Source organism: Saimiri boliviensis, chromosome 8 (genome assembly GCF_048565385.1).
Source record: "Saimiri boliviensis isolate mSaiBol1 chromosome 8, mSaiBol1.pri, whole genome shotgun sequence".
NCBI classification, from domain to species: Eukaryota; Metazoa; Chordata; class Mammalia; order Primates; family Cebidae; genus Saimiri; species Saimiri boliviensis.
This window is the reverse complement of record NC_133456.1, coordinates 72,960,552-72,983,843: the sequence shown is the minus strand read 5'-3', so window position 1 is coordinate 72,983,843 and position 23,292 is coordinate 72,960,552. Positions and strand designations below refer to the sequence as shown.

General features: G+C 53.9%; 1 protein-coding gene and 1 non-coding gene across 11 annotated transcripts; both read right to left on the bottom strand.

Annotated features, from left to right (window-relative positions):
- Window positions 1-16: 16 nt before the first annotated feature.
- On the bottom strand, window positions 17-21,815 carry EIF4G1 (eukaryotic translation initiation factor 4 gamma 1). Of its 10 annotated transcripts, none has more exons than XM_010337646.3 (34): window positions 21,690-21,815; window positions 20,817-20,873; window positions 20,503-20,596; window positions 20,131-20,217; window positions 19,611-19,631; window positions 18,851-19,027; window positions 18,530-18,629; window positions 16,176-16,288; window positions 15,276-15,368; window positions 15,005-15,071; window positions 13,898-14,719; window positions 13,549-13,637; window positions 13,272-13,458; window positions 13,061-13,194; window positions 12,814-12,972; window positions 12,461-12,649; window positions 12,083-12,280; window positions 11,723-11,869; window positions 10,985-11,221; window positions 10,749-10,853; window positions 10,494-10,653; window positions 10,182-10,282; window positions 9,508-9,610; window positions 9,158-9,260; window positions 8,697-8,929; window positions 8,454-8,572; window positions 8,158-8,330; window positions 7,449-7,574; window positions 7,221-7,302; window positions 4,871-4,969; window positions 4,632-4,766; window positions 4,431-4,512; window positions 4,175-4,315; window positions 17-644 (listed from the first exon to the last, which is right to left on the bottom strand). In XM_010337646.3, the coding sequence occupies exons 3-34, from the start codon at window positions 20,560-20,562 to the stop codon at window positions 463-465; spliced, it is 4,824 nt and encodes a 1,607-aa protein (XP_010335948.3). In that variant the 5' UTR covers window positions 20,563-20,596; window positions 20,817-20,873; window positions 21,690-21,815; the 3' UTR covers window positions 17-462. The 10 variants fall into 10 exon arrangements, with proteins under 10 accessions (XP_010335948.3, XP_003926994.3, XP_074260731.1 ...); XM_003926945.4 differs by having other exon boundaries at window positions 12,461-12,646; XM_074404630.1 differs by having other exon boundaries at window positions 20,131-20,277; window positions 21,690-21,814.
- Window positions 10,362-10,437, bottom strand: LOC120367662 (small nucleolar RNA SNORD66). Its single transcript, XR_005581986.1, has one exon. It is a non-coding gene; the product is annotated as a small nucleolar RNA SNORD66 (small nucleolar RNA).
- Window positions 21,816-23,292: the final 1,477 nt, after the last annotated feature.

Below are 23,292 nucleotides of genomic sequence, written 5' to 3'. Positions count from 1 at the left end.
AGCAGAGGCAGTGAGCTTAATTGAATTCATGTTTAATAATTACAGGCACCGTGCCCCCCCCTTCCCCCTGCCCAGGCAGCAGCAGGGGTGGTGCAGGGGCTGGGGCATATGCCCCCAGCAGCGAGGACGGCAGTCCCGAGAGTGATTTTCAGAAAATAAAAAAAAGGACCCCAGGGGCAGGCGTTGGTGCCCCTCCCCCCCCAAGACACACCAAATTTCAAGACTTTATATATAATATATCTCTGTGCCCCAGGGGGAGGAGAGGGACACCTGGCAGCGTCCTGGAGGGGGGCCCCAGGCAGCCCCAAGCCATCCTGCCTCTTCAGCCACTTTATTAGTTCAGACACATCGCACTACAGGCACCCACTGCCACCGCCGCTGCTGCCGCCCCCCTGCAGTCCAGGCGGCTAGCTGGGCCATCTGTGTGTCCGTGGGGCTCCAAGTCCCCGGCCCCATCAGCCCTCAGTTGTGGTCAGACTCTTCCTCTGCCTCACGGAGCCACTTGAAGAAGGCCGTGACAGATTTCAGGGCCACACCCTTGCCCTGCTGCTCAGCGGGGTCCTTGCTACTCTCCCAACTGTAGAAGGCGTCCTCCTTCACCACGTCCTCGTCATACAGGGCGTCAAAGAACATCCGCAGCAGGTCTGCAGGCAGGCAGGATGGCAGTTAGAGGTGACTGGCCACTGCCACCCCAACCCACCCCCAGGGACCCCTCCCAGGCTCCACCGTTCACACGAGGCCCTGACACACCATCTTGACGTGCGCCTGACCATTCCAGAGTGACTAGGCCTCGGCTGGACAGGATGCTAATATAATCTGAGACTGCTGCACAGCAGTGAGTCACCTGGCCATTGGAAAAACCTTACAAACTAGCTCAGCCTCACCTCAGCAACTTTTTTTTTTTTTTTTTTTGGAGGCGGAGTTTCACTCATGTTGCTCTGGCTGGAGGACAATGGCACGATCACCCCAACCTCCTCCTCCGGGATCAAGCGATTCTCCTGCCTCAGTTGGAGATTATAGGCATGCACCACCACACTCGGCTATTTTTGCATTTTTAGTAGAGACGGGGTTTCTCCATGTTGGTCGGACTGGTCTTGAACTCCTGACCTCAGGTGAGCCGCCCACCTCGGCCTCCCAAAGTGCTGGGATTACAGCTGTGAGCCACCGCGCCCGGCCCCCATGATGTATTTAATGGAGAAAACTACACTCAGAATTGGTACTCCTAAATTTAGGAAACTGCTAAAATCCTGTATGTATCATATGTAAACTCCTATATTACCCTACGTGTAACCTGAAAATCATTCACTGCCCCCAAACAGATCCTGACAACTCCTGATCTCAATTTCCCTTCCTTCCCCACATATCTCCTGAACATACACACCCTCTCTTTGGCCTTGAGACTTTTGTGGATGCTATCCTTTGCCAGAAACTTCCTTCCTCTTGTCACCTTCCTTCAGGACTCAACTCAAGCATCACCTGTTTGGACCCTCTTTCGCCCCAACCACTAGCTGCTGGGTGGCCTTCCAAGCACGTGTCCTATGACCCTCGAAACACAACCTACATAGTGCCCTCGTGGCACTGTCAGTCTTTCCAGACCAAACCCTCCACTTCTAAAAGCAAAGGGAGGCCGAGAAAGTGAAGTGAAAATCCAGGATAAGCCATCTCTGAGATGCTGCAAGCTAGAATGTTCTGCAGGGCATGGCCAGCCTCGGCACGGCCGCCCGCTACCCCCACCCAACAGCAATGGGCCACAGCAGAGCAGACCCTTCACTTATCCCATCCTTACACTCCAACTCCCGCGCATACCCTCCCAGCGACCCCATCCAATTGATTACACACTCTGCTCTGTATTTTCAAGCCCAAGTTTCTCCCACCTAACAAAAAGCCGTTTTCAACCACTATCTTACAGCTAATAAAAGATTTTGTCTACATTTGATGTTTTCCCTTCTTCCTGTCTCAGACAAGTATTTCTCAGTCCCTTCCAATCCAGAATCTGTCCCCTGCCCCACTAAGTACTGATTTGCCTGGGTGGCCTCTATGATTTGATATTCCGGAAACCCTTCATTTCCAGGCCTGCTCCTGCCAACACTCACAGCATCATCTAGCATCATCAGCCACATCCCTCTCCTCGAATTTCTGTCCTTGATTCATAGGGGCCTGTCCTCCTTTGATCCTTATCGCTGTGTCCACTCCACCTCCTCGGGGCTGTACCTCAGGCCCTTGTCCCTCCCGCTCAGGCAAGCCCGCATCCTCCTCTGACTCCCACGAGTCACCCTGTGCCGGCAACTCACAAAGCTGCCTCCTGCCCTGATCTCTTCTTTTCCGAAAGGACAGATACTCCAGCTGTCGAGCTGACATCTTGATTCCCTTACTCAGGGACCACAACTCAACTTGATCCAGCGTTCCCTAACCCAGCAAATGACATACTATGTTCTTTAAACCCACCATGACTTAAAACCATCCTGGGAGTCATCCACGACTTCTAACCTCTCATGGCCCCTACCCAGGCCAGTGCACTAAAAGCTGCCAACTCCATTTCCTAAGTGTCTCCTGATCTGCCCTCTCTTCTCCACTGTCACCAGCAAGGCTGAGCCTCCGGTGTTAACAGTGCCACACTCCCTTACCCCATTCCAACCATCTTCCCTCCATGGCCAGGATGATCTAAAAACTAAAATCCAATTCCTGGCCGGGCGCGGTGGCTCAAGCCTGTAATCTCAGCACTTTGGGAGGCTGAGGCGGGTGGATCACTTGAGGTCAGGAGTTCGAGACCATCCTGGTCAACATGGTGAAACCCCGTCTCTACTAAAAATACAAAAAATTAGCTGGGCATGGTGGCATGTGCCTGTAATCCCAGCCACTCAGGAGGCTGAGGCAGGAGAATTGCCTGAACCCAGGAGGCGGAGGTTGCGGTGAGCCGAGATCGCGCCATTGCACTCCAGCCTGGGTAACAAGAGTGAAACTCGGTCTCAAAAAAAAAAAAAAAAAAAAAAAAAAAAAAAAAAAAAATCCAATTCCTTTATGCCTTGCTTAAAATCCCACAAGGGCAGCCAGGCATGGTGGCTCATGCCTGTAGTCCCAGCACTTCGGGAGGCCAAGGTGTGTGGATCACGAGGTCAGGAGTTTGAGATCAGCCTGGCCAACGTGGTGAAATGCCATCCCTACTAAAAATATAAAAATTAGCCAGGCATGGTGGCAGGCTCCTGTAGTCCCAGCTGTTTGGGAGGCTAAGGCAGGAGAATTGCTTTTCCCTGGGAGGTGGAGATTACAGTAAGCCAAGATTACGTCACTGCACTACGGACTGGGTGACAGAGTAAGACTCCATCTCAAAAAAAAAACAACAAAAGAAAGAAAAAGAAAAAAGAAAATTCTTGCCCTTAGGCTAAAGCCAAGGCCAAGGCTTATACCGGCCCGGGATGGTCAGGCCCGCATCCCTCTCTTCAGCCCCGCCTTGCCTCACTCGTGACTGGTGGCTCTGCTCTCCCACCCTGGCCTCTCTTCAACAGCTCTTTTCCTACCTTAAGTAGAAAGCACACACACAGTGCCTTCGTTTCAAGCATTCTCCCCCACCCCTCCCATTTGTCGTGGAGCAAATTCCCACTCATGACCCCTCTGGCCAGGTGTCCACCCTCTGAGAGCACACGTCTTCCAGGCTCAGTGCTCACGTCAGTGCCACCGCCATGCCGGCACAGGAAGCTGCTCGGCTTCCTCTGTGGGCATGCCAGTACCCTGACGCACACCTATGTGCTGGACACACAGCCTGAGTCACGGTCACCTAGACCTTGGCCTCCTAGTGTGGAAAACAGGGATCCATCCACCCTAAACATCTGTGAGGACTACATGAGGCAAGGGAAGCAAAGCATTTCAGCCCTGTGCCAGGCAGGAGGGGCACAGTACTGGGAGGACGCTGTCATTTATCACCTCTCCACTGCTGGCATCAAACACATGGCTAGGCACAAAACAGGCAGTCGATGACCCTTCAAGGCGGTGTCTAACTCCTTCCTCTTGGAGACACCACCACGAACGCAGGCGGAAGGAATGAAACCCTGAGGGTACTTTACTCCTCGATGACTCCTACCGTTCTTGGGTTGAGATCCTTCCATGAAGGGTCCATGACTATGCCCTGCTATCTGACAGTCCCTCCACCCCACCCCTGTCCCCGTGGCCTGGCTCTTACTGGGAGGCTGTTCTAAGGTCACTACAAGGGCCTGGAGGGCGTAGAGTGCCTGCAGCTCCTTCTGCTCATCACACAGGTATTTCTGCAGCAGTTTCGCTCGGGCTTTCAGCACTGCAACGTCCACTCGGAGGGGAGTCTCAACTACAGGAAGAAGACAGGAATGAGTGGAGTCGTGCAAGAGGAGGCCAAGACTGACACCCACCTCCCTCCACCTGTCAGGTCCGCCCTTGCCCCCCATCTCCCTGGTTCCTCTTACAAATAATTGCAGAATAGCAGACAGCCGTCATGAGGGCTCGAACTAGCGTGTTGGATGCTATCTGCTGCTCACTCAGGTTGGCCTGTGTGAGAGAAACAAATGAACCCCCAGTTCGGAATTGCGCCCTTCGTCTTCATCCCTGCTGCCCCCGCCCCACCCTAAGAACTTCGTCTCCTTTATCGACATGCAGGAGAAACCTACCTCTATCCAGTCCAACACCCGCTGGTTACTGCTGCCCTCCTTCAGCAGCTTCTCTAGCTGTCTGCTCAGCTCCTCGGAGGGGAGTGCCCTCTGGCCAGGGGCTTCTGACTCCTGGCCCAGGGTATACTCCACCTTCTGCAATGGAAAAGACCCACAGGTAGAAGGCAAGGTTGCCAGTGTCAGACAAGAAAGCCTGGCCAGCCTCAAAGGCTAGAATTAACCCAACGACAGCCCCAAACCTGTTCAGCGACGAATGCACCAATGTCCTGGCCTTCAGGTAGAAACTCCTTCCAGCTAAGCCCAGCTTCTCGCCACAGCGCCCCCACCTTTTTAGGACCCTGTGAAACACAAGACCAACCCAACTTAGCAATGCTCGCTCTCTCTCCAAGGAGCCAACAGCCCTACCACATTAATCCAACAAGTATTTACCAAAAGCCTACTAGGTGCCTGCCGGGCGTTAAGGATGCTATCGAACTACTAACAGGCACAGCCCTTCCATTCCTACAGTCTAGTGCAGGGCAGGCATCAGTCACGTAACCACCCAAATAAGAACTTGTTGGCCGGGCATGGTGGCTCGCACCTGTGATCCCAGCACTCTGGGAGGCCAAGGCAGGTGGATCACCTGTCTTGAGGTCAGGAGTTGGGAGACCAGCCTGGCCAACATGGTTGAAACTGTCTCTATTAAAAATACAAAAATTAGCTGGCCGTCGTGGTGGATACCTGCAGTCCCAGCTACTCAGAAGGCTTTGGCAGGAGAATCACTTGAACCCAAGGGGCAGAGATTGCAGTGAGCCGAGATCGCACCACTGCACTCCAGCCTGGGCAACAGAGTGAGACTCTGTCTCAAAAATAAAAATAATAAATAAATAAAACAAATGAGAACTTGTCCACCACAGTGCTGACACTAGGATAGGAAAAATGACCTAAGGGCCTCTAGGAAGGGACAACATCTAACAAGTATGCTTGTTTCCCAAATCCAGATAATCTTAAGACACAGATACGCCCCATCCCCAACATGATAGAAAATCCTCATTAATCCAGCAGTCTGAGCGTGTTTTCTGTAAGGGGCAAGAGACTATGAAGACATCACTCTTTTCTCTATAATAGATAGAATGATGGCACTGGCCTTTAGCAAGATCACTGCAGTTCAGATTTTAAATATGCCCATTTTTTCACATTTTAACTAAAAGTTGTCTTACAGCTAATATACACCTTTTTTTTTTTTTTTTTTTTTTGAGATGGAGTCTTGCTCTGTCACACAGGATGGAATGCAGTGGCCCGATCTTGGCTCACTGCAACCTCCCCATCACAGAGTTCAAGTGATTCTCCTGCCTCAAGCCTCCCAAGTAGCTGGGACTACAGGCACGCAGTACCATGCCCCAGCTAATTTTTTTGCATTTTTAGTAGACAGGGTTTCTGCATCTTGATCAGGCTAGTCTCAAACTCCTGACTTCAGGTGAGCCGTCCTCCTCAGCCTCAGCCTCCCAGTGTTGAGATTACAGGTATGAGCCACTGCGCTGGACTGCATTTTAAAAAATATGACCGCAAGTCTTTTCTTTGAGACAGAGGCTCGCTCTGTTGCCCAGACTAGAGTGCAGTGGCATAATCCCGAGTAGCTGGATCACAGGCCCACACCACCATGCCTGGCTAGTCTTGTATTTTGAGTAGAGACGGGGTTTCACCATGTTGGCCAGACTGGTCTTGAACTCCTGACCTCAGGTGATCCACCCGCCATGGCCTCCCAAAGTGCTGGGATTATGGCACCTGGCCCAGTCTTTTCTTTCTTAACAGTGCATAAAGGATGACTTATAATCTATGGCACATTGGAGTCAATGAAATACACAAATAGTTCAATATGCTTATTTGTTGTTTAAAAAAAAACAACTTGTTCCGGTACACATCTGTCTAAAAGAATTAAATGATGTTGACATAACAATTCCTTTAAATTTCAAGTATGTTACTCCAGGTTCCAGATGGCTGAACCCTTAAAACTGCACGCACTCACAACCTCTCACTACCACTAAGAACTACCCTCAACCTGCCTTTCCCCAACTTTTTGCCTTTACGCTGGCTAGTTACCAATTAACTTTCACATAGCCGCTTCAACACCCTTTGAGGAAAGCCTCCTGTCATGAATACTGTCAAATACTCCTTTGCAACCCCACAGTATTTAAGATACTCCACTCTATTTCAGCTATTCTACTTCACACTTTGCTTCACACTGTTGTTTTTATCGTGCTGTCGTTTCTTCCTTTTTCTCTACCAACTTGTTTCTTGTGTTGTATTCACCGTGGTATCCCTAGTGCTTAGTATATGAGAAATGATCAAAGAAACCCTACTTGAATGAATGAAGAAATGAATGCATCTGTCACGGGCCTAGGGTCTTAGCCATTCTCCTCCAGTCTTGGCCAGAACGCAAGACAGACAGGCGCTGGTGTGCGGAGACGGCCCACCCCAGTAGTTCCTCTCCCATCACCATCACTCCACTCTACCAACGGCTCTACCAACGGACCATGACGCCTCAGGGCCACGGCAAACAGCCAAAACCACACTGCGGGAGGCATCTCTGGACTCCTGGCCCTCACTCACCATGCTCTTGCACAGGAGGCCCAGGATCTCCAGCAACAGGGAAGCAGCTTTGCCCAGCGGTCTCAGAGGCTTTGTAATTTCCCTACAAGAAAGGCCCAATGTTGACAGCCTCCACAGTTGTCTCGCCACTACTCGTCTCCCTCCAGACCAGGGTGTCCGACCCAGCATACTTCCCCACCACCTTTCCTCTGATCTTTACCTGCCCTGAATTCCACCCAGGGGGCTTACCTCAACAGCTCCCCCATGGGCACCCCACCTTCCTGCAGAATGGGTGTTACCAGTTCCGCTAGGTAGAGCCACACGTGGGGGATGTCAATTTCCATGTCCTCAGCCAATTCCAGGATTTCATACAGCCTGCAAAGGGAATTCAGTCAGGGCATTCTAGGCCAGGTCCCCACTCTCCTTCTGGGGCAACATGGCATGGCTAAGCCATCAACTATGGAGACCCCAGGAACAGTTTCTATACATGGGAACAGTTATCTCAAGCTACGGCCACCTTTGTGTCCTTAGATGGTTTTCACCCCACTTAACCTCCCAAAGTTATGCTGACCAGGATGGTCAAGGAACCTGTACTTTCTTTTTTTTTTTTTGGAGACGGAGTTTTGCTCTTGTCACCCAGGCTGGAGTGCAATGGCGCAATCTCACTCACTGCAACCTCAGCCTCCCAAGTAGCTGGGACTACGGGCGCTTGCCAACACACCCGACTAATTTTTGGTATTTTTAGTAGAGATGCAATTTCACCATGGTGGCCAGGCTGTCTCGAACTCCTGACCTCAAGTGATCCACACACCCTGGCCTCCCAAAGTGCTGGGATTCCAGGCATGAGCCACCACACCTGGCCAAGGAACTTTTGCCCTTATGCAAGGTTACAAGGGTCCCTAAAAGGAGGTCAAAAATTCTGGGTCTAAAGAAGTAGGAGGTGCAGAGTTGATCATACCCTTGGTAGTATTGAGCAGTGGACAGGTGTCCAGCACAGAGCAGCTGGTGCAGCAGCTGCCCCATGTGCTCACGAGCAATGGCACTGCGCTCCAGCGTAGACTCGACACCATGCCGTACAAAGATGAAGAGCAGCGAGGGTGAGGCCAGCTCCTGCACACACTGTACTGCCTCCTGGGGGTGCAGGGCACAGCAGGAAGAGAGCAGTCACTGTCTGGCCCGATCCTGCACCCCTATGCCTGCCAGTATGATCCCTCCCTGCCCACTCCTCAATCACAGACCGTTCCCACTGCCTACCTTCATGTCATTGAGATGGAGGTATTCCTCTATGATGGCCTTGGATTTCTTCTCTAACTCCTCCTCAGAGAGTGCTGCCTTCGGGGGGTTCGCTGGGGGTAGGGTAGCTTCTCGCTTCACTGTGGAAGGAGAAAACAGATGAGAGAGACTTTTCAGTCTTCCCAGCAAACAAGATTCAGAGCTCTCAAAAAGCTGGTCCCGAGGCAGCCACCTTTCCCTTCCATTCCCCTCCCAGGCTCTCACCGGCATCCCGCCCACGGTCCCGATCCTCTGTGAGGCTAGCTGCCTTGCGCAGCCCCTCAGGCTGGGAGGACCGTTCTCTACTCCGCTCCTCCACTTCCTTGCTGAAGCTCCGCTTGGTAGCAGGTGTCCGCGCACGATCAAGCCGGTCCCCACGGTCCCCTCCCCGTTCACTCCGATCTAGGCGGTCTCCCCGGTCCCCAGCTTTCTCGCCTCGTTCCCGGCTCAAGCTACTCCTGGAAGACAAGCAACATTTTTACTCCCTTGGACTGCCCAGGCACTCATATAATTACACAATATGCTGAGCAACTGCTGGGCCTTCTTCTTGGCGTAACGAATGTGCCCCAATCGAACCCAAGGGCTCTAAGCAGGACAGGCATGAAGAATTTCCATCCTACAGCAACAACCAGAACCTAATCACGGGACACCCAGTGTGAAAAACGAAGACATCGAGGAAACCTTACCTCTGCACCACACGCCTATTATCTGTGCTTTCTGTGGGTACTGCTTGTTGAAGGGCTGAGAAGCGATTCAAGGTACTAGTAGCTGGGCGAGCAGCCTCTGATGCTGGGGATGCAAAAAACCCGTATTAAAATCTTTCTCTCCCTTCCTGCATTTTATCCACTATTTGCCAGTTTAGGAAACTTGGTCCTAGTCCCAAAAGTAAAGCAATTCAATCCCTGGAACAATACAAGCCTCCTCTACTGCCTGCATTGCCTAACCACCTCATACTGAAGGCCTCCCTTACAGGAAAGGCTCTGTCCTCAAGGGAGCTCTGACGGACAACCACCCAGCTCCTGACACTGCCTCATACCTGCGTCTGAGGGCTTGGCTCCGGAGCCGCCGCTGCTGCCCTTGCCCCAGCTCAGTCGCCCTCCAGGTGCAAAGAGCTGGTTGTTAGAATCGATAGAGCCAGGCTGAAAGAGAAAAGGGGAGTAGAGTGATAGGTCTAACCTAGCCGAATCCCTTAGCCAGTACCACTATACGCAGCCCAACAGGGAGTGAATGGCCCAGAGCAGGGGTCAGAAAATCTCTTTCAGTAAACGGCCAATCTCTATTGCAACGACTCAATTCTGCCACAGTAGCACGAAACCAGCAGTAGATGACAAAGAAATGGCTGTGACTATATTCCAATAAAACTTCATGGACACGGACATTTTAAATTTTACTTAATTTCCACAACATAAATTACCATTCACTTTTTGATTTTTCACTTTAAAATATAAAAACCAAGACTGGGTCCTGGCATACATGAATGGGTTGGATCGGGTGGGTCGGTGGGTGTGGGGGTGTGTGTGCGCGCGCGCCAAACACTGGCCCAGACGAATGGGAAATCCACCCTCCCTCTACAGCTGGCAGTCCTGTCGCTAGCAATCCAACCAGTTAGTCTAAAAGGAAACATTCAGCTGTCAATTTGTCAACCTCAGAAAAGTGAGAGGACTAAGATCTAAACCTGAGCTGAATCACCGCCTCCCACACACACCGTACCTTGGTGATCTTGGTGAGTCGTGAGGTGTCAATGGGGCGGCTGCCTTTGCTGATGGGAACTGTGTTCCAGCCACCATCATCCACAAGTGGAAGTCCACGGCCTGACACAAAAAGAGGGGCATACTGGAATAACGAGGAAATCCTAGCAGCCCCTTCCCCTGGGGCCACCCCCAGCCTCCCTTCCTCAGATCCTCAGTTCCATCATGGGGTCTCAGTGGCCCAGACACGTGGCACTAACAGGAAGTCATCAGAGGAAAGTATAAGCTCCCAGTCCCTTCACTGTTCCCTTCCCAATCCCAGCCTGGAACTCACTGATGGGCGGGCCTGGGGGGCCACCCCGACGCTTGTCGCTGCCCTTGGCCATGAGCTGCTGCACTTTGATGTGCTCCCGGTGCTCTTCCATCTCAGCCTCCTTGTGGATCTGGTCAATGGTCTTGGGACCCTGATCCCCTCGGCGTGGCACCCAATTGCTCTGTGGAGACAGAGAGCCAGTCACGATGATGTCAGGGAAGGCCAGTCAAGGCGGTGTCAGAAGCCGGAGGTGGAAGACTGGCGGGGAACACATACCCCTCGCAGGTCCAGCACGTCCTGCAGCATAAAGCGGATGCGGGACGACGTCTTCTTTTCTTTAATGATTTTCTCCATCTGATTGAAATACTGATCCATTCGGGGCTAGGGAGGAGCAAAGGCATCAGGCCAGGAACTCCTCGTCTCACCTGCCACTGCAGGCCCCCAGCCCCATCACTACGGCTCAGTGAGCCCCACACGTTTCAGCCCATCCCGCGAGATGCAAGGACCCGTACCTTGGCTTTTTCAAAGTCCAGGTCTTTGCCAATAGTGGTGAGCAGACGGCAAAGGCACTCGAGGGACTCTTCGTCGTGGTTCTTAAGCAGTTTGACCACACAGTCATGCATTATGGCCTCTGTTAACATCTTCAGCTTGAACAACTCTCCAATAAACTTGATATTCCCTAAAGAGCGCCGCCGGGCTATGTCCCGAGCCTCTTCCAGCTCTTCCTTCAGACGTCCTCGTTCCTCTGCCTGCCATTCATGGGACAGGGATTATGTCAAGAAGAGAGCCAGCCACTGGGCTAAAACTCTTTTCTACTCTCTGGATATCCAAACCCCCTACCCCGGGGCAGGGGGGCCGGGCGCGGTAGCTCATGCCTGTAACCTCATCACTTTGGGAGGCCAAGGCAGGTGGATCACTTGAGACCAGCCTGGCCAACATGGTGAAAGCCCATCTCCACTAAAAACAAAAAAATTAGCCAGGCGTGGTGGTGTGCGCCTGTAATCCCAGCTACTTGGGAGGTTGAGGGAGAAGAATCGCTTGAACCTGGAAGGTGGAAGCTGCAGTGAGCCAAGATCACACCACTGCACTCCAGTGCGGGTGACAGAGCAAGACTGTCTCAAAAACGAAGAAAAAAAACGTCCTGACAGAGCAGCTCCCAAGACACCACCACCTCCATTCCAAACTCCGCAGCTGAGCAGCGCCTGCATGAGGGAAGGTGAGTGGGCGGGACCCGCAGCGGGTTTTCTCACCGTAGCAGCTTCATCCATCTCCTTTTGCTTCTTCTCAAAAACCTCATCATCATCTTTGTCTTTCTCAAACTCCTTCTGACATCGATTCAACAACAGCTTTCGGAAGTTCACAGTCACTGTTGGCTTTTCTGTAGTGGGCACTTTCAGCTGTAGGTGAGAGAAAATGTCACACTCAGACGAGTCCAGGGCAGGGAAGGCCCTCTAATAGTCTTTAACTACCTGACCCTGGAAGGTCTCAGGCCCCAGCTCTGCCTCCTTCCAGCTGGAGGAGGCCCAAGTTGGAGGGAACCAAGAAGCTGGACTCGAGGGAAGAGACATGAGCAACCAGACCACGAGATTTCGAACCCAGTGGACACTAACCGCCATGAGGCAGCGGCACATGTTGGCATAGGCCACAGAGAAGTTGGGCTCAGAAATGGCCTTCTCAAAAATGAGGTCAATGACCCCTTTGAGGCGTTCCTCGGTGTCGATGGCCAGCTGGGTCACTTGTTTCATCAGCTGCTGGAACATCTGGGGTGTCAGCTTATTCAGGATGGAGCGCACCCTGCGGAATAGGTCCTGGAGGGAGAAGAGACACAAGTTCCAGTGAGGGCCTCAGCACAGGCCGTTGGGAGGAACCGCAGAGGGTAGCAGGGACTTAGGCATGACAGATGCTGGTGATAAAGAGAAGCAAAGAGGACACAGATGGCAGACTTGGAGAAGAAACGGAGAGAGACGGAGAGCAGGCCTCGCCAGTACCTGGGTTTTGCTGCCATCAGCATCCTCTTCCCCTCGATCCTTATCAGCCGCCGTCCGCTTACTGCTGGGTTTCCAGGCTTTCTCTGCTTTGTTTAGTTTTATATCTTCAGTCATTAACACTGTGGCAATGATCTTGCGCGGTTCCTTTCGGGCGCCCTGCTGAGAGCGCCGGGGTCCCAGGCCAGCCTGCTAAGCAAGGGATGAAGACAAGAGGGACATGGAACTAGTCAGCGCAACATGTGACACCAATACTACACACCTCCAGGGCCAACCTCTCCCTGCCAGCACTGAACACAAGGGAGTCATCCACCCCCACTCCTTGCCCACCTGCCCCTTTACCCAGCCCCACTCACCGGCCCTCGGGGCAGCTCCCCACCTGGCCCACCCCTTGGGGGCCCACGGGTGCTAAGGGCTGGCCGGCCAAGGTTGGCAAAGGATGGAGTGAAGTCTGGACCACAGTTTATGCCTTGTAGTCTAGCAGGATCCAGTGGCCGCAGTGGTGTTTTATTGGCCTGCAAGAGGACAGGAAAAGGTCTCAGAAGCAGGCTCCTCCCCGGTCCATCCAGCGCAAACTTACCCTCCCCGACTCAAGCCACCGACCTTGTCCAGCACCACATCACTGATATGGGGCAGACCCTCTGGCTTCTGCATACTGGCAAAGATGAACTGAAAACCAAGCAGGAACTCACGGTCGTAACGTTTTTTCTCCTCCAGGTTTAGAGGCTTCCACTGATCTGCAAAGAAAACAGAATGAAGCATCATCCTGTTCCAGTAAGAAAGCTCACCATTCTCAAGCCTTTCTTCAGCATACCTGACTTATATTCATACTTCTGTTCCCCAGGCTGGATGTTCTCAGCATTATGAATTTTGTCTTCCTTTGAGTCCCAGGTCTCGTCTGCTTCCTCGGGACGTGGGGGCACACTGCTGCCCTCAGACTCCGGGCCTGGATTGCTGCCTGCGGGAGGCTGATTTTCCACCTCTGGTACTGCAGGGTTCGCCTAGAACAGAACATTCAGTTTAGGCTGCGGAATGACCACTGTTCCACACCTCAACTCAGTGCTCTTCCCTTGCCCCTTCTGCTCCCTTACCTCCTTGAAGGCATCCAGAAGGTCTCCCACAGCCTCCTTCTTATTTAGCTCCTTAATTTTTCGTCTCCTCTTTGGCACAGATACTGCCACTAATTTAAAAAAATAAATAAAAGCATGGGTCTGTGCCAAGGTTTTAAGGAGCATCCTTAATCCCTGGGAAATAAAAAGTAGCCAAAGCACAACACCCCCTTCCATCCCCCTCTTTAGGTGTGAAAGTCCTGAATTCAATTCTTAGACTCCACTGCAGGCCTCCTATGACCCAAAAGCACAGCAAAAATGGGAGTCATCAAGGAGGGCGAGGAACCACGTCCCCTAGCTGGCCTACCACTCCCGACCAACCACACCTTACCTTGGGTGGCTGCTGCCGCCTCCAAATTCTGGGACAAGTTGGCTGGGACAGGGGTACTTTCTTGGGGGAGCAGTTCCTCTCCTCCCTTCTCACTCTCAGCTTCTCCTGCTTCTCCTTCTTCCTCCTCTTCTTCCTCTTCCTCCATTTCCTCCTCCGGAGCTGGGGAAGTAGCTGAAGGAGCCACAGCAGGAGTGGCAGAGGGGACGGTGGGCGGCACCACTGATACTGTGACTTCCTTGGCCTGCTCCTCTGGCTCACTGACTGGGCTTAAGTCCACAGCTGGTGGCGAGGGGGCTCCGTTGAGCAGTTCCTCAGGTTGGGCAGTTGGAGCGATGGGCACAGGGGATTCGGAGGGGCAAGCTGGGGGAGGGGCAAGCTCTGGGCTTGACTCCACCTCTGGTTCCAGATCTTCAGATGGGACCACGCCATTAGGCTCATGACTTTCCACTGTGTGAGATGCCAGAGGGTTGGGAGCCTGGAGAGGACTGGAAGAGAACTCAGATTCTGGAACTGGTTTGCTAAGCGTCACTTCTACTTCCAGTATGGGTTCGGCGAGAGGAGTGGGTTCTGGAGAGAGGCAGTATGGCTCCCCAGTTTCACAGGAGACGGGGGCTGATTCCTCTACAGACATTTGTATCATCCCCGTTGTCACAGTATCCCCAGGAAGAGAGAGGACTGCGAGATTAGGCTCAGACCCCGGTTCCAAGATTGGGGATGGCGACGGGGTCGGAGAAGGTGATGAAGGCTGGGATTCTGAAGGGCTGTGCTCTGGGCCAGGCAGCCCTGGCCGGTCAACAATGATTGCTCCCTGTGACCGGTCATCTGCACCACAGGAAAGAAGAATGAGTGACTACAGGCAAGTCCTTCACTGCGGCTGTTCCCAACCTCCCAGCCAAGGCATTCCCAACTTAACACCCCCCCATCATCCTCTCCCACCTAAGCTATACTTCCATTTTCATCCAAAACCCAATTCACCCTCAAAATCCCACGACCTGAAATCTAAGGCATTGTTCTCTGGTACCCAGTTGAAGACACTCAACCACCCCAGCATTTAAACTGTCAACATTCCTTTTCCCCATAAAAGCTCCGTCCCACCCTCTTACTTACCTGGCCGGACAATGACAGCAACCTGGGGCGTCTCCCCATTAGCTTGAGGCTCCAGACCGCCTCCCGTCTGCAGGACACAAAGGGTTACCAAGTTTGCACTGAAGAGTCCCACAACCCTTCTTTACCAGAGCCATTTCTACTTTAGCTCTGCCTAGAAATCCAGGAAAGCAGGGAAATCAATCCCTTAGTTGAAAGAAAAGATCAAGGGACTTGGGAGTCCAGGACAGAACAGACATCCCAGCCAGGGTATCACTTAGAAAGCAGACAGTACCTGGGGAGGGGTGGGCGTGGAGGCAGTGCGGGCCCCAGACATGATCTCCTCTGTGATATCCTTTCCTCCTTGGTTTGGATCTCGAATTCGGATCTGGGGAAAGAAAGCTATGGGATGAGTGGGAAGCAGGAGGAGCCCACCTCTCCACCCTGCCCCACTCTTAAGACTCTGGGCCAACTCCCCACCCCCCACTGGGAAGCAGGTGGGTGGGTGCCAGAAAGCCCGTGAGTTCCACTTTCAGCCCATCTGGCTGCTCTTGTAGTCCCTGCCCTGGCTCCCACCCTTCAGAGACCCTTGACCTCACAGAGCAGCCCTGTACATCACAATGCCCCTCCCTCCCTCATCCCTACCCCACTGGCAGTCCCCAAGTCAGGGACTGCATGCCCTGGGGCCCAGGACCCCCACCTAGCACCCAATCGGCTCACTTGTGGCTAGTGTGCCTGATCTCTGGGGGCAGGGCCCAGATCCAGTAGGTGGAGCCAGGGTGACTCAGCGGCTTCCCCAGCTCTGGCACCCTATTCTGGGCACCACGCCCAGGGCTTGAGGACTGAGCAGAGGCGGAGGCCTTGAGAGCTTCCAGGACTAGGGTGGGTGGGGGCTGGGGCCACAGAAAACAAACCATTTCCAAGGCAAGCCACCAGAAACCCAAAACCGAGCATAGTTCTTCCAACCCCCAGCACCCAGGTCTCGCAGGAACTTCCTCACTAGCGACTTCAGTCTTCCCATGACCTGCTTCTATGGTGAAATCTTAGAATCTCACAAAGAACCCAAGCACTCCAGACCCCATTCTCGGCCCACTCCCAGGTCCTTTCTCCTCAAGTCACTGTGCAAATGTCCCAGTAGCACCTGACCTTGATTTTCCCCTTCCCAGATGTCCCAGAGCCCCTTGCTGCTACTCACCGTCTTCCGCTCCCTCTTGGGAGCAATCTGGGGTGGCTGGTTCATCAAAACTGGGGCGGGGGCCACACCAGTGGGAAACTGCTGCACCCCTTGGGCTGGATAATAGGCGCCAGCTTGGGGGAGGGGGAACAGAGAAAAACGGAGGTAGCGTCAGGGCCCAAGCATACACTAATGCCTGCTTGAACACCTCCAACCTCAGAACCTCTCATCACCAACAGCCGGCCCCTGGCCCTGCCCTGCCCTCCTCCCCCAGGGAATTAGGTGTCTGTCAAAGCTGGGGAACCAGTCTGAACTGCATTTACAAGAATTCCTAACACTGACACACATACATACACACACACACCCCCCTTGCAGGCAGGCACTCTTTCCCCACCACACGCCAGCGACCAGGAGGATTTATGTCTGTCCTTCTACCGTACGAGGTACTCTGGTGGGTTGTACACACACTCTGAACCTGAAACAGAACCAGGTCTGTGGCTGGGAATGAAACAGGTGTGCCAACCCTGTTCCATTCTGCTTCAGTGTAGTTCCTGTCTCCAGCCCTTTACCAAGGGGCAAAGAAACAAGGTAACATTATGAACTAGGGTCAGGATGAAGAATTAATTCCTTAAAGCAAATTACCTCTAAAGTGGGGTGTGTCTTTTTTTTCCCTTAAAAACCATCCTGGTCAACGTGGTGAAACCCCGTCTCTACTAAAAATACAAAAAATTAGCTGGGCATGGTGGCGCGTGCCTGTAGTCCCAGCTACTCAGGAGGCTGAGGCAGGAGAATTGCCTGAACCCAGGAGGCGGAGGTTGCAGTGAGCCAAGACAGCACCATTGCACTCCAGCCTGGGCAACAAGAGCAAAACTCCATCTCAAAAAAAAAAAAAAAAAAAAAAAAAAAAAAAAAAAATTTTTTTCTTGAAAGAGTCTCACTCTGTCGCCCAGGTTGGAGACCAGTGGTATGATCTCAGCTCACTGCAACCTCCACTTCCCATGTTCTTGCAATTCTCCTGCCTCAGCCTCCCGAGTAGCAGGGACTACAGGTGCATTCCACCACACCCAGCTAATTTTTTGCATTTTAGTAGAGATGGGGTTTCACCATGTTGCCCAAGCTGGTCTCGAACTCCTGAGCTCAGGCAATCCACCCGCCTCAGCCTCCTAGAATGCTGGGATTATAGGGGACAGCCACCTCACCCGGCCAAAAAAAATTTTAAGGCTGGAATACAGTGGCACAGTCTTGGCTCACTGCAACCTCCCCCTCCTGGGTTCAAGCGATTCTCTTCTCTCAGCCTCCTGAATAAGAACTGGGATTAAAGGAGTGCACCACCACGCCCAGCTTATTTTTTTATTTAGTAGAGACAGGGGCTGGGCGTGGTGGCTCACGCCTGTAATCCTAGCACTTTAGGAGGCTGAGGCAGGCAGATTACTTGAAGCCAAGAGTTCAAGATCAGCCTGGCCAACATGGTGAAACCCCAGCTCTACTAAAAATACAAAAATTAGCTGGGTGGGGCGGTGCACACCTGTGCCACTACACGGCAGCCTGAGTGACAGAGCAAGACTCTGTCTCCAGAAAAAAAAAAAAAATCATAAAATTTAGTAGAGACGGGGTTTCACAATGTTGGCCAGGCTGGTTTCAAACTCCTGACCTCAGATGATCCGCCTGCCTCGGCCTCCCAATGTGCTGGGATTACAGGTTTGAGCCAGCACACCGGGTCCCCGCCTTAAATTTTAAAATAGAGACAGGGTCTCACTGTTTCCCAGGCTGATCTCGAACTCCTGGCCTCAAGCAACCCTCTTGCCTCCCAAAGTGCTAGGATTATAGGCAAGATCCCTCGTCCAGCCAGAATGCATTCTTCCATTTCATCCCTCAGTTCCACTCGGACAAGCAGAGTGCTTTATTTGTTTACATTTTGCATACATGTAAACAAAAACATACATGTATGAGGGATTCATACTCAAAATTTTTCCTGATAGGTGATCAAAAAACTTGGAAGCCACCGCCATAAAGAACAGACTAATCCTTTCCCAGAATGTAAATAAAAGATAGCTACAAAAACCCCCCAATCTGCGTTACATGGGCTGTCACCCACGGAAGCAGTGTCACAGAAGAGCCCACTAACAGCCCTGAGGCTGGCGCCTGGTCCTGCATTCCCTGTGGGGAAGACTCTAACTCTCTCGGCAACAGAATCAGATTTTCTCCCCACAATCAACACCAGTTAAATATTAAGTACCAATCCCTAATACCTATTAACCTTATCATTTTTAGACCAAAAGCCAAGCCTCAGAAGGGGCTTCTGCTTTAGAACCCAGTAGATGAGGTTGGATGCTCCCTTGGACTGGTTCTCACCTCTTACTGCCTCCCCTGCTTACCATAGGTCCCAAATTCTGTCGGGCTTGCACCTGGATAGAAGCCTGGGGCTCCCGGCTGCACAGGGTACTGCTGTGTCGGGACAACATACGTGGAACGGCCCTGGTCGGGGTGGGTGGGGAGAGAAGGAGTGGAGGGAGCTGTGAGTACCAAATCAGACTCCAGGAAAGAACACAGGTCAAGACAAGCCAAGCCAAGCCAACTTTGGGCAGTGACCAGAAGGAAGTCCCACATCTGGAAAAGGGATGGAACTGGAGGGTCAGGGTGAGGGAAGTGAGGGTGTGAGGGTCTGTGGATTCCAGCCTCCAAGCCTCCAGCCTCACCTGTCCGGGGATGTAGTAGGCCCCCTGGGAGGCTGGGTAGGAGATCTGGGAAGGGATCATCATTACTTGGGATCCAGCAGGGTAGACATGGGCAGCTGGGCCAGGGCGGGCAGGGGCTGCACTCTGCACTCGGGAGGCTGCACTGCTCGGGGGCTGGGCCCGGCTAGGGTAGAAGTGCTGTCAGGAGGGAGGAAAGCAGTTGGCATCGTAAAGAGGAGGAAACGGACAGAAAACAGCCACTCCACAGTGACTCTGTGGCCTGGAAAGAAGTACTGTGGGCTTCAGAACGTGGAGACAAATCCTTCCAAGACCACTTGACTAAATGGCTAAGCAGTTTCTCATACGCACACACACCGTCCACATTCAGATGTACGCTTTGCATTCTGCATAAACTTGACTCACTGCCACGCGTACTCGTGTCGCCTCTACCAAACTAGCCCTCCGCAGAGGCTTCCTAGCACCCAGATGCATCGTGCCCGAGTAAGGCATGTTTCGGGCAACATACCTCCAGCATGCACTGCTCCCCATAAGGCAATGAGGAGCTACCCGTTACATGCAACAGCCTCCCCGTCCCCAGATACACTACTCGCTCTTCAAGATGTAGCCCCTAACATGCATCACTCAGCCTCCAACTGAGAGAACCTGGACACCAAACAAGTTACCGCCCTGACGACCCCCATTCCCTGTGTCTAGCCCCTGACGAGGGTGGAGGGTAAGGATGAGACCAGGAGATGGTCCAGGGTTAGGAAAGGGGTATTACCTGCAGAGACCTGAATCCTCCCTGAGAGCACATGGGGACAGGAAAGAAGAGAATTATCCCCCAGGTGATGGTGGGGGGGAGGGAATAAAGGCAACAGAACAGGACAAGAATCTTCCCACTTAGTAAGGAAGAAGCTGGGGAACAGAGAAAGGCAAGGACCAGCTGGAGTGTTTACCTCACCACAGTCCAAAGAGAAAGCAGAGAGGAATAGAGCAATGGCATCCTCCAGCAAAAGGAGCAAAAACAGGAGAGCGAGAGCTGGCAGCAGGGCCCAAAGCACTGTCCCCAATTCTCAGAGGCACCAGGATCCCGGTAATGCCACCCTCATTGACCACATACTATCCAAGGGGCCAGCCACCATAAGTAATCCACAGGGCAAGGCGCAGAGCCGCATGAAAGAACACAGAACCAGGGCCAGGGCCAGGTACGCGGCCTCCAGGGTCCATCCTAGGCCTAAACTGGCCAAAGCCTTCCAATGCTCCCACCCAGGCCCCCTACTCCCCTCCCCACAGCCCCTCACCTGGCGGGGCTGAGAAGGCGTGTTCATTTGTGTCGCTTGTGGCGTACTGAACACCACCGGCGCTGTCTGCCCCGGGGGAAACGCTGGCTGAAGGGGGGAGACCAGAGTTCAGCAAGAGGGGCAGCCCAGGTGGAGCAGAAACCCAAGCTGGTGAAATAATGGGAGATCTGGGGCTAGAGCCTCAACAATCCACATACCCCCTCCCCGTGACAGCCCCCGGGGACAGCCCAGAGGCCCTGTCTCAATTTGGCAGCAGGCGGCTGCACTTTGCCCTGACACAGATGGGGGTAGGAAAATCCTGAGGCTGGAACCTGTTCCTGCCCGACTGCCTGGCCTCCCCACCCCCACCCCCGCTAATGCCTCCCTAATTACCTGTGGGAGTCCGGGGGATGGGGCGGGTGGGGGGCCTGTGGACTGTGGAGCTTTGTTCATTTCATTTGGTGCCACATCAGGGTCCCCCCAGCACCTGTTGGGAAAGAGTGGCGCTCAGGAAGAGGAAGGGACCCCAGCTTAAGGCAAATGGGGCAGCGGAAGGGCTGATGCAAGGGCTGGGTCCCATACGGAGCCCCAGAGATGCCAAGAAGGTGAAGAAGCAGAAAAGATACAGCCTGTCCCCACCAACATGCTGTCACACCCGAATCACTTCCAACCACCCCCTGGCCTACTGAAACAGTCCCCTCACTCACCCCCTCGGTTAAGAATAAGTCCACGGTGCGGCCTACAGGTTCTGGGCATCCGAGAGCCTGGGGTTGGGAGGTGAGGGGTATCAACCTGGCTCCGCGGGGCCCAAGACCAACCAGACCGGAAATTCCAGGTCTCGCTGGCACCAGGCTCCCGGATCACGAACGGAGCTAGCTGCTTCGGCCGTGGTGTCCCCACCCCCCACCCGGGGACACCGGGTTCAGGCCTGGCCCAGGGGCACACAAGGTACGTCTGCGGCCGGGTAACCCGCACTGGGCCAGAAGCGAGGCCTGCCGCCGCCCAGGAGTGTAGGCCAGGAAGGGCGGGAGTCAGGCCCTAAAAGGCCAGCCGGGCGGCGGCGGTGGAGGAGCCGGCTTCAGGCAAGTGAGGGTCGGCCGGGAGGGCGGGCGGGGCCGGGGGCTCCTCCCTGCCCGCCACCACCGCCTCCCTCCCCTGCGCCCTCCCTGCGCAGCGCGGGCCAGTGCCAAAGAACAACGTGTCACTTCCCGGCGGCCCGGCCGCGAAGGGGGGAGGGGGCGGCGGGTCGGGAGCCTCGGTGCCTGCGCCCGTGGGCCGCCGGGCCTCCTCGGGTCAGGCCGAGGTGGCATTTCGCGGCGACGAACCCGGCACCCTGCCAGCCCGCGGGGCCCGCATAGTCGGGCCCTCCGCTCCCCACCCCCACCCAGCAGCCAAGCCGGGCCGGGCTAAGCACACGTGGGCCGGGGATCGGGGCCCTGGCGGGCCGGGGCCCGGGCTCGGGCCGCGGTGCCAGGGCGCCGGGGCGGCGGCGCAGGGTGGCCGGTCCCGGCCCGGATGGCGGCGGATGCGGGGGGGAGGGGGTGGGGGGGCCGGGTCGGGCCCGGACATGGCGGCTTTACCTTCAGTCTCCTTCAGTCCGCGCGGCCGAGCCCCACGCAGCCGCACAGACGTAGTCCACAACCATTTCCGGCTCCCCGCACAGATCCCGCTCGGCGGCCACCGCTTCTCCGCAGGCGCAGCCGGCGCCCCCACGTGACCGGCGCAGAGGGTGGAGCCCCGCCCGGCGCCCTGCGCCGCGAAGCACATGGGATTTGCCCCGCCCCGTCACATGACAGCCACAGCCCGCCCCCGTGTCCCCTCCCGAACTTTGAAACTCCCAGACCGACTCCCCTCTGCGCCTCCCTCTGTTCCGCGGTTCTTTAGTTCATTCATACTTTAAGCAATCATTTATTGAGTGCATACTAAGTAAGAGGCGAAGTGCTGGTTGGGGGCTGAGAATACTGAAATTAAAGACTGGGTCCTGGCTAAGTAAATGGTGATAGAATACGGATTATGCAGGCTGTGAAAAGAATGTAGGACATCGAAAAGCCTATAACAAAAGAAATTGAAAGGATAAAAACATTATAAGTAGGCAAGTAGTATGAGATTTGTAGTTTAAAAAGATCATAGGTGGGCGTGGTGCTCACGCCTGTAATCCCAGCACTCTGGGAGGCCGAGGCCGGCGAATCGCCTGAGGTAAGGAGTTCGAGACCAACCTGGCCAACATGGTGAATCCCCGTCTCTACTGAAAATACAAAAATTAGCCGGGTATGGTGGTGGGCGCCTGTAATCCCAGCTACTCGGGAGGCCGAGGCAGGAGAATCAGTTGAATCCAGGAGGCGGAGGTTGCAGGGAGCCGAGACCGCGCCATTGCACTCCAGCCTGGGCAACAAGAGTGAAACTCTGTCTCAAAAATAAAAATAAAAAATGGCCGGGTGCGGTGGCTCACGCCTATAATTCCAACACTTTGTAAGGACGAGGCCGGCGGATCACCTGAGGCCAGGAGTTTGAGACTAGCTTGGCCAACATGGCAAAGGAAACCCCATTTTTACCAAAAACACAAAAATTAGCTGGGTGTGGTGGCGCATGCCTTCAGTCCCAGCTATTTGGGAAGCTGAAGCAGGAGAGAATCGCTTGAATCTGAGAGGCGGAGGTTGCAGTGAGCTGCGATGACACCACTGCTCTTCAGCCTGGGAGGCAGAGCAAGACTCCGTCTCAAAAAACATAAATAAGGCCAGGCGTGGTGGCTTGCGCCTATAATCCTACACTTTGGGAGACAGACGGGGGTAGATTGCCAGAACTCAGGAGTTCAAGACCAGCCTGGGCACCATGGTGAAACCTCATCTCTACTAAAATACCAAAAATTAGCCGGATGGTGGGCCCCTGTAGTCCCAGCCACTCTGGGGCCTGAGGCAGGAGAATTGCTTGAATCCGGGAGGCGGAGGTTGCAGTGAGCCGAGATGATGCCATTGCTCTTCAGCCTGGGAGACAGAGTGAGACTCCGTCTTTAAAAGAAAAATAAATAAAAACAAAAAACGACCAGGCATGGTGGTTTACGCCTGTAATCCCAGCACTTTGGGGGGCCCAGGCAGTGATTCATGAGGTCAGGAGTTCAAGTTGGGGAGGTGGGGGAAGGTCCGGCCGGACATGGTGGCTTCACATCCTGGCCAAGATGGTGAAACC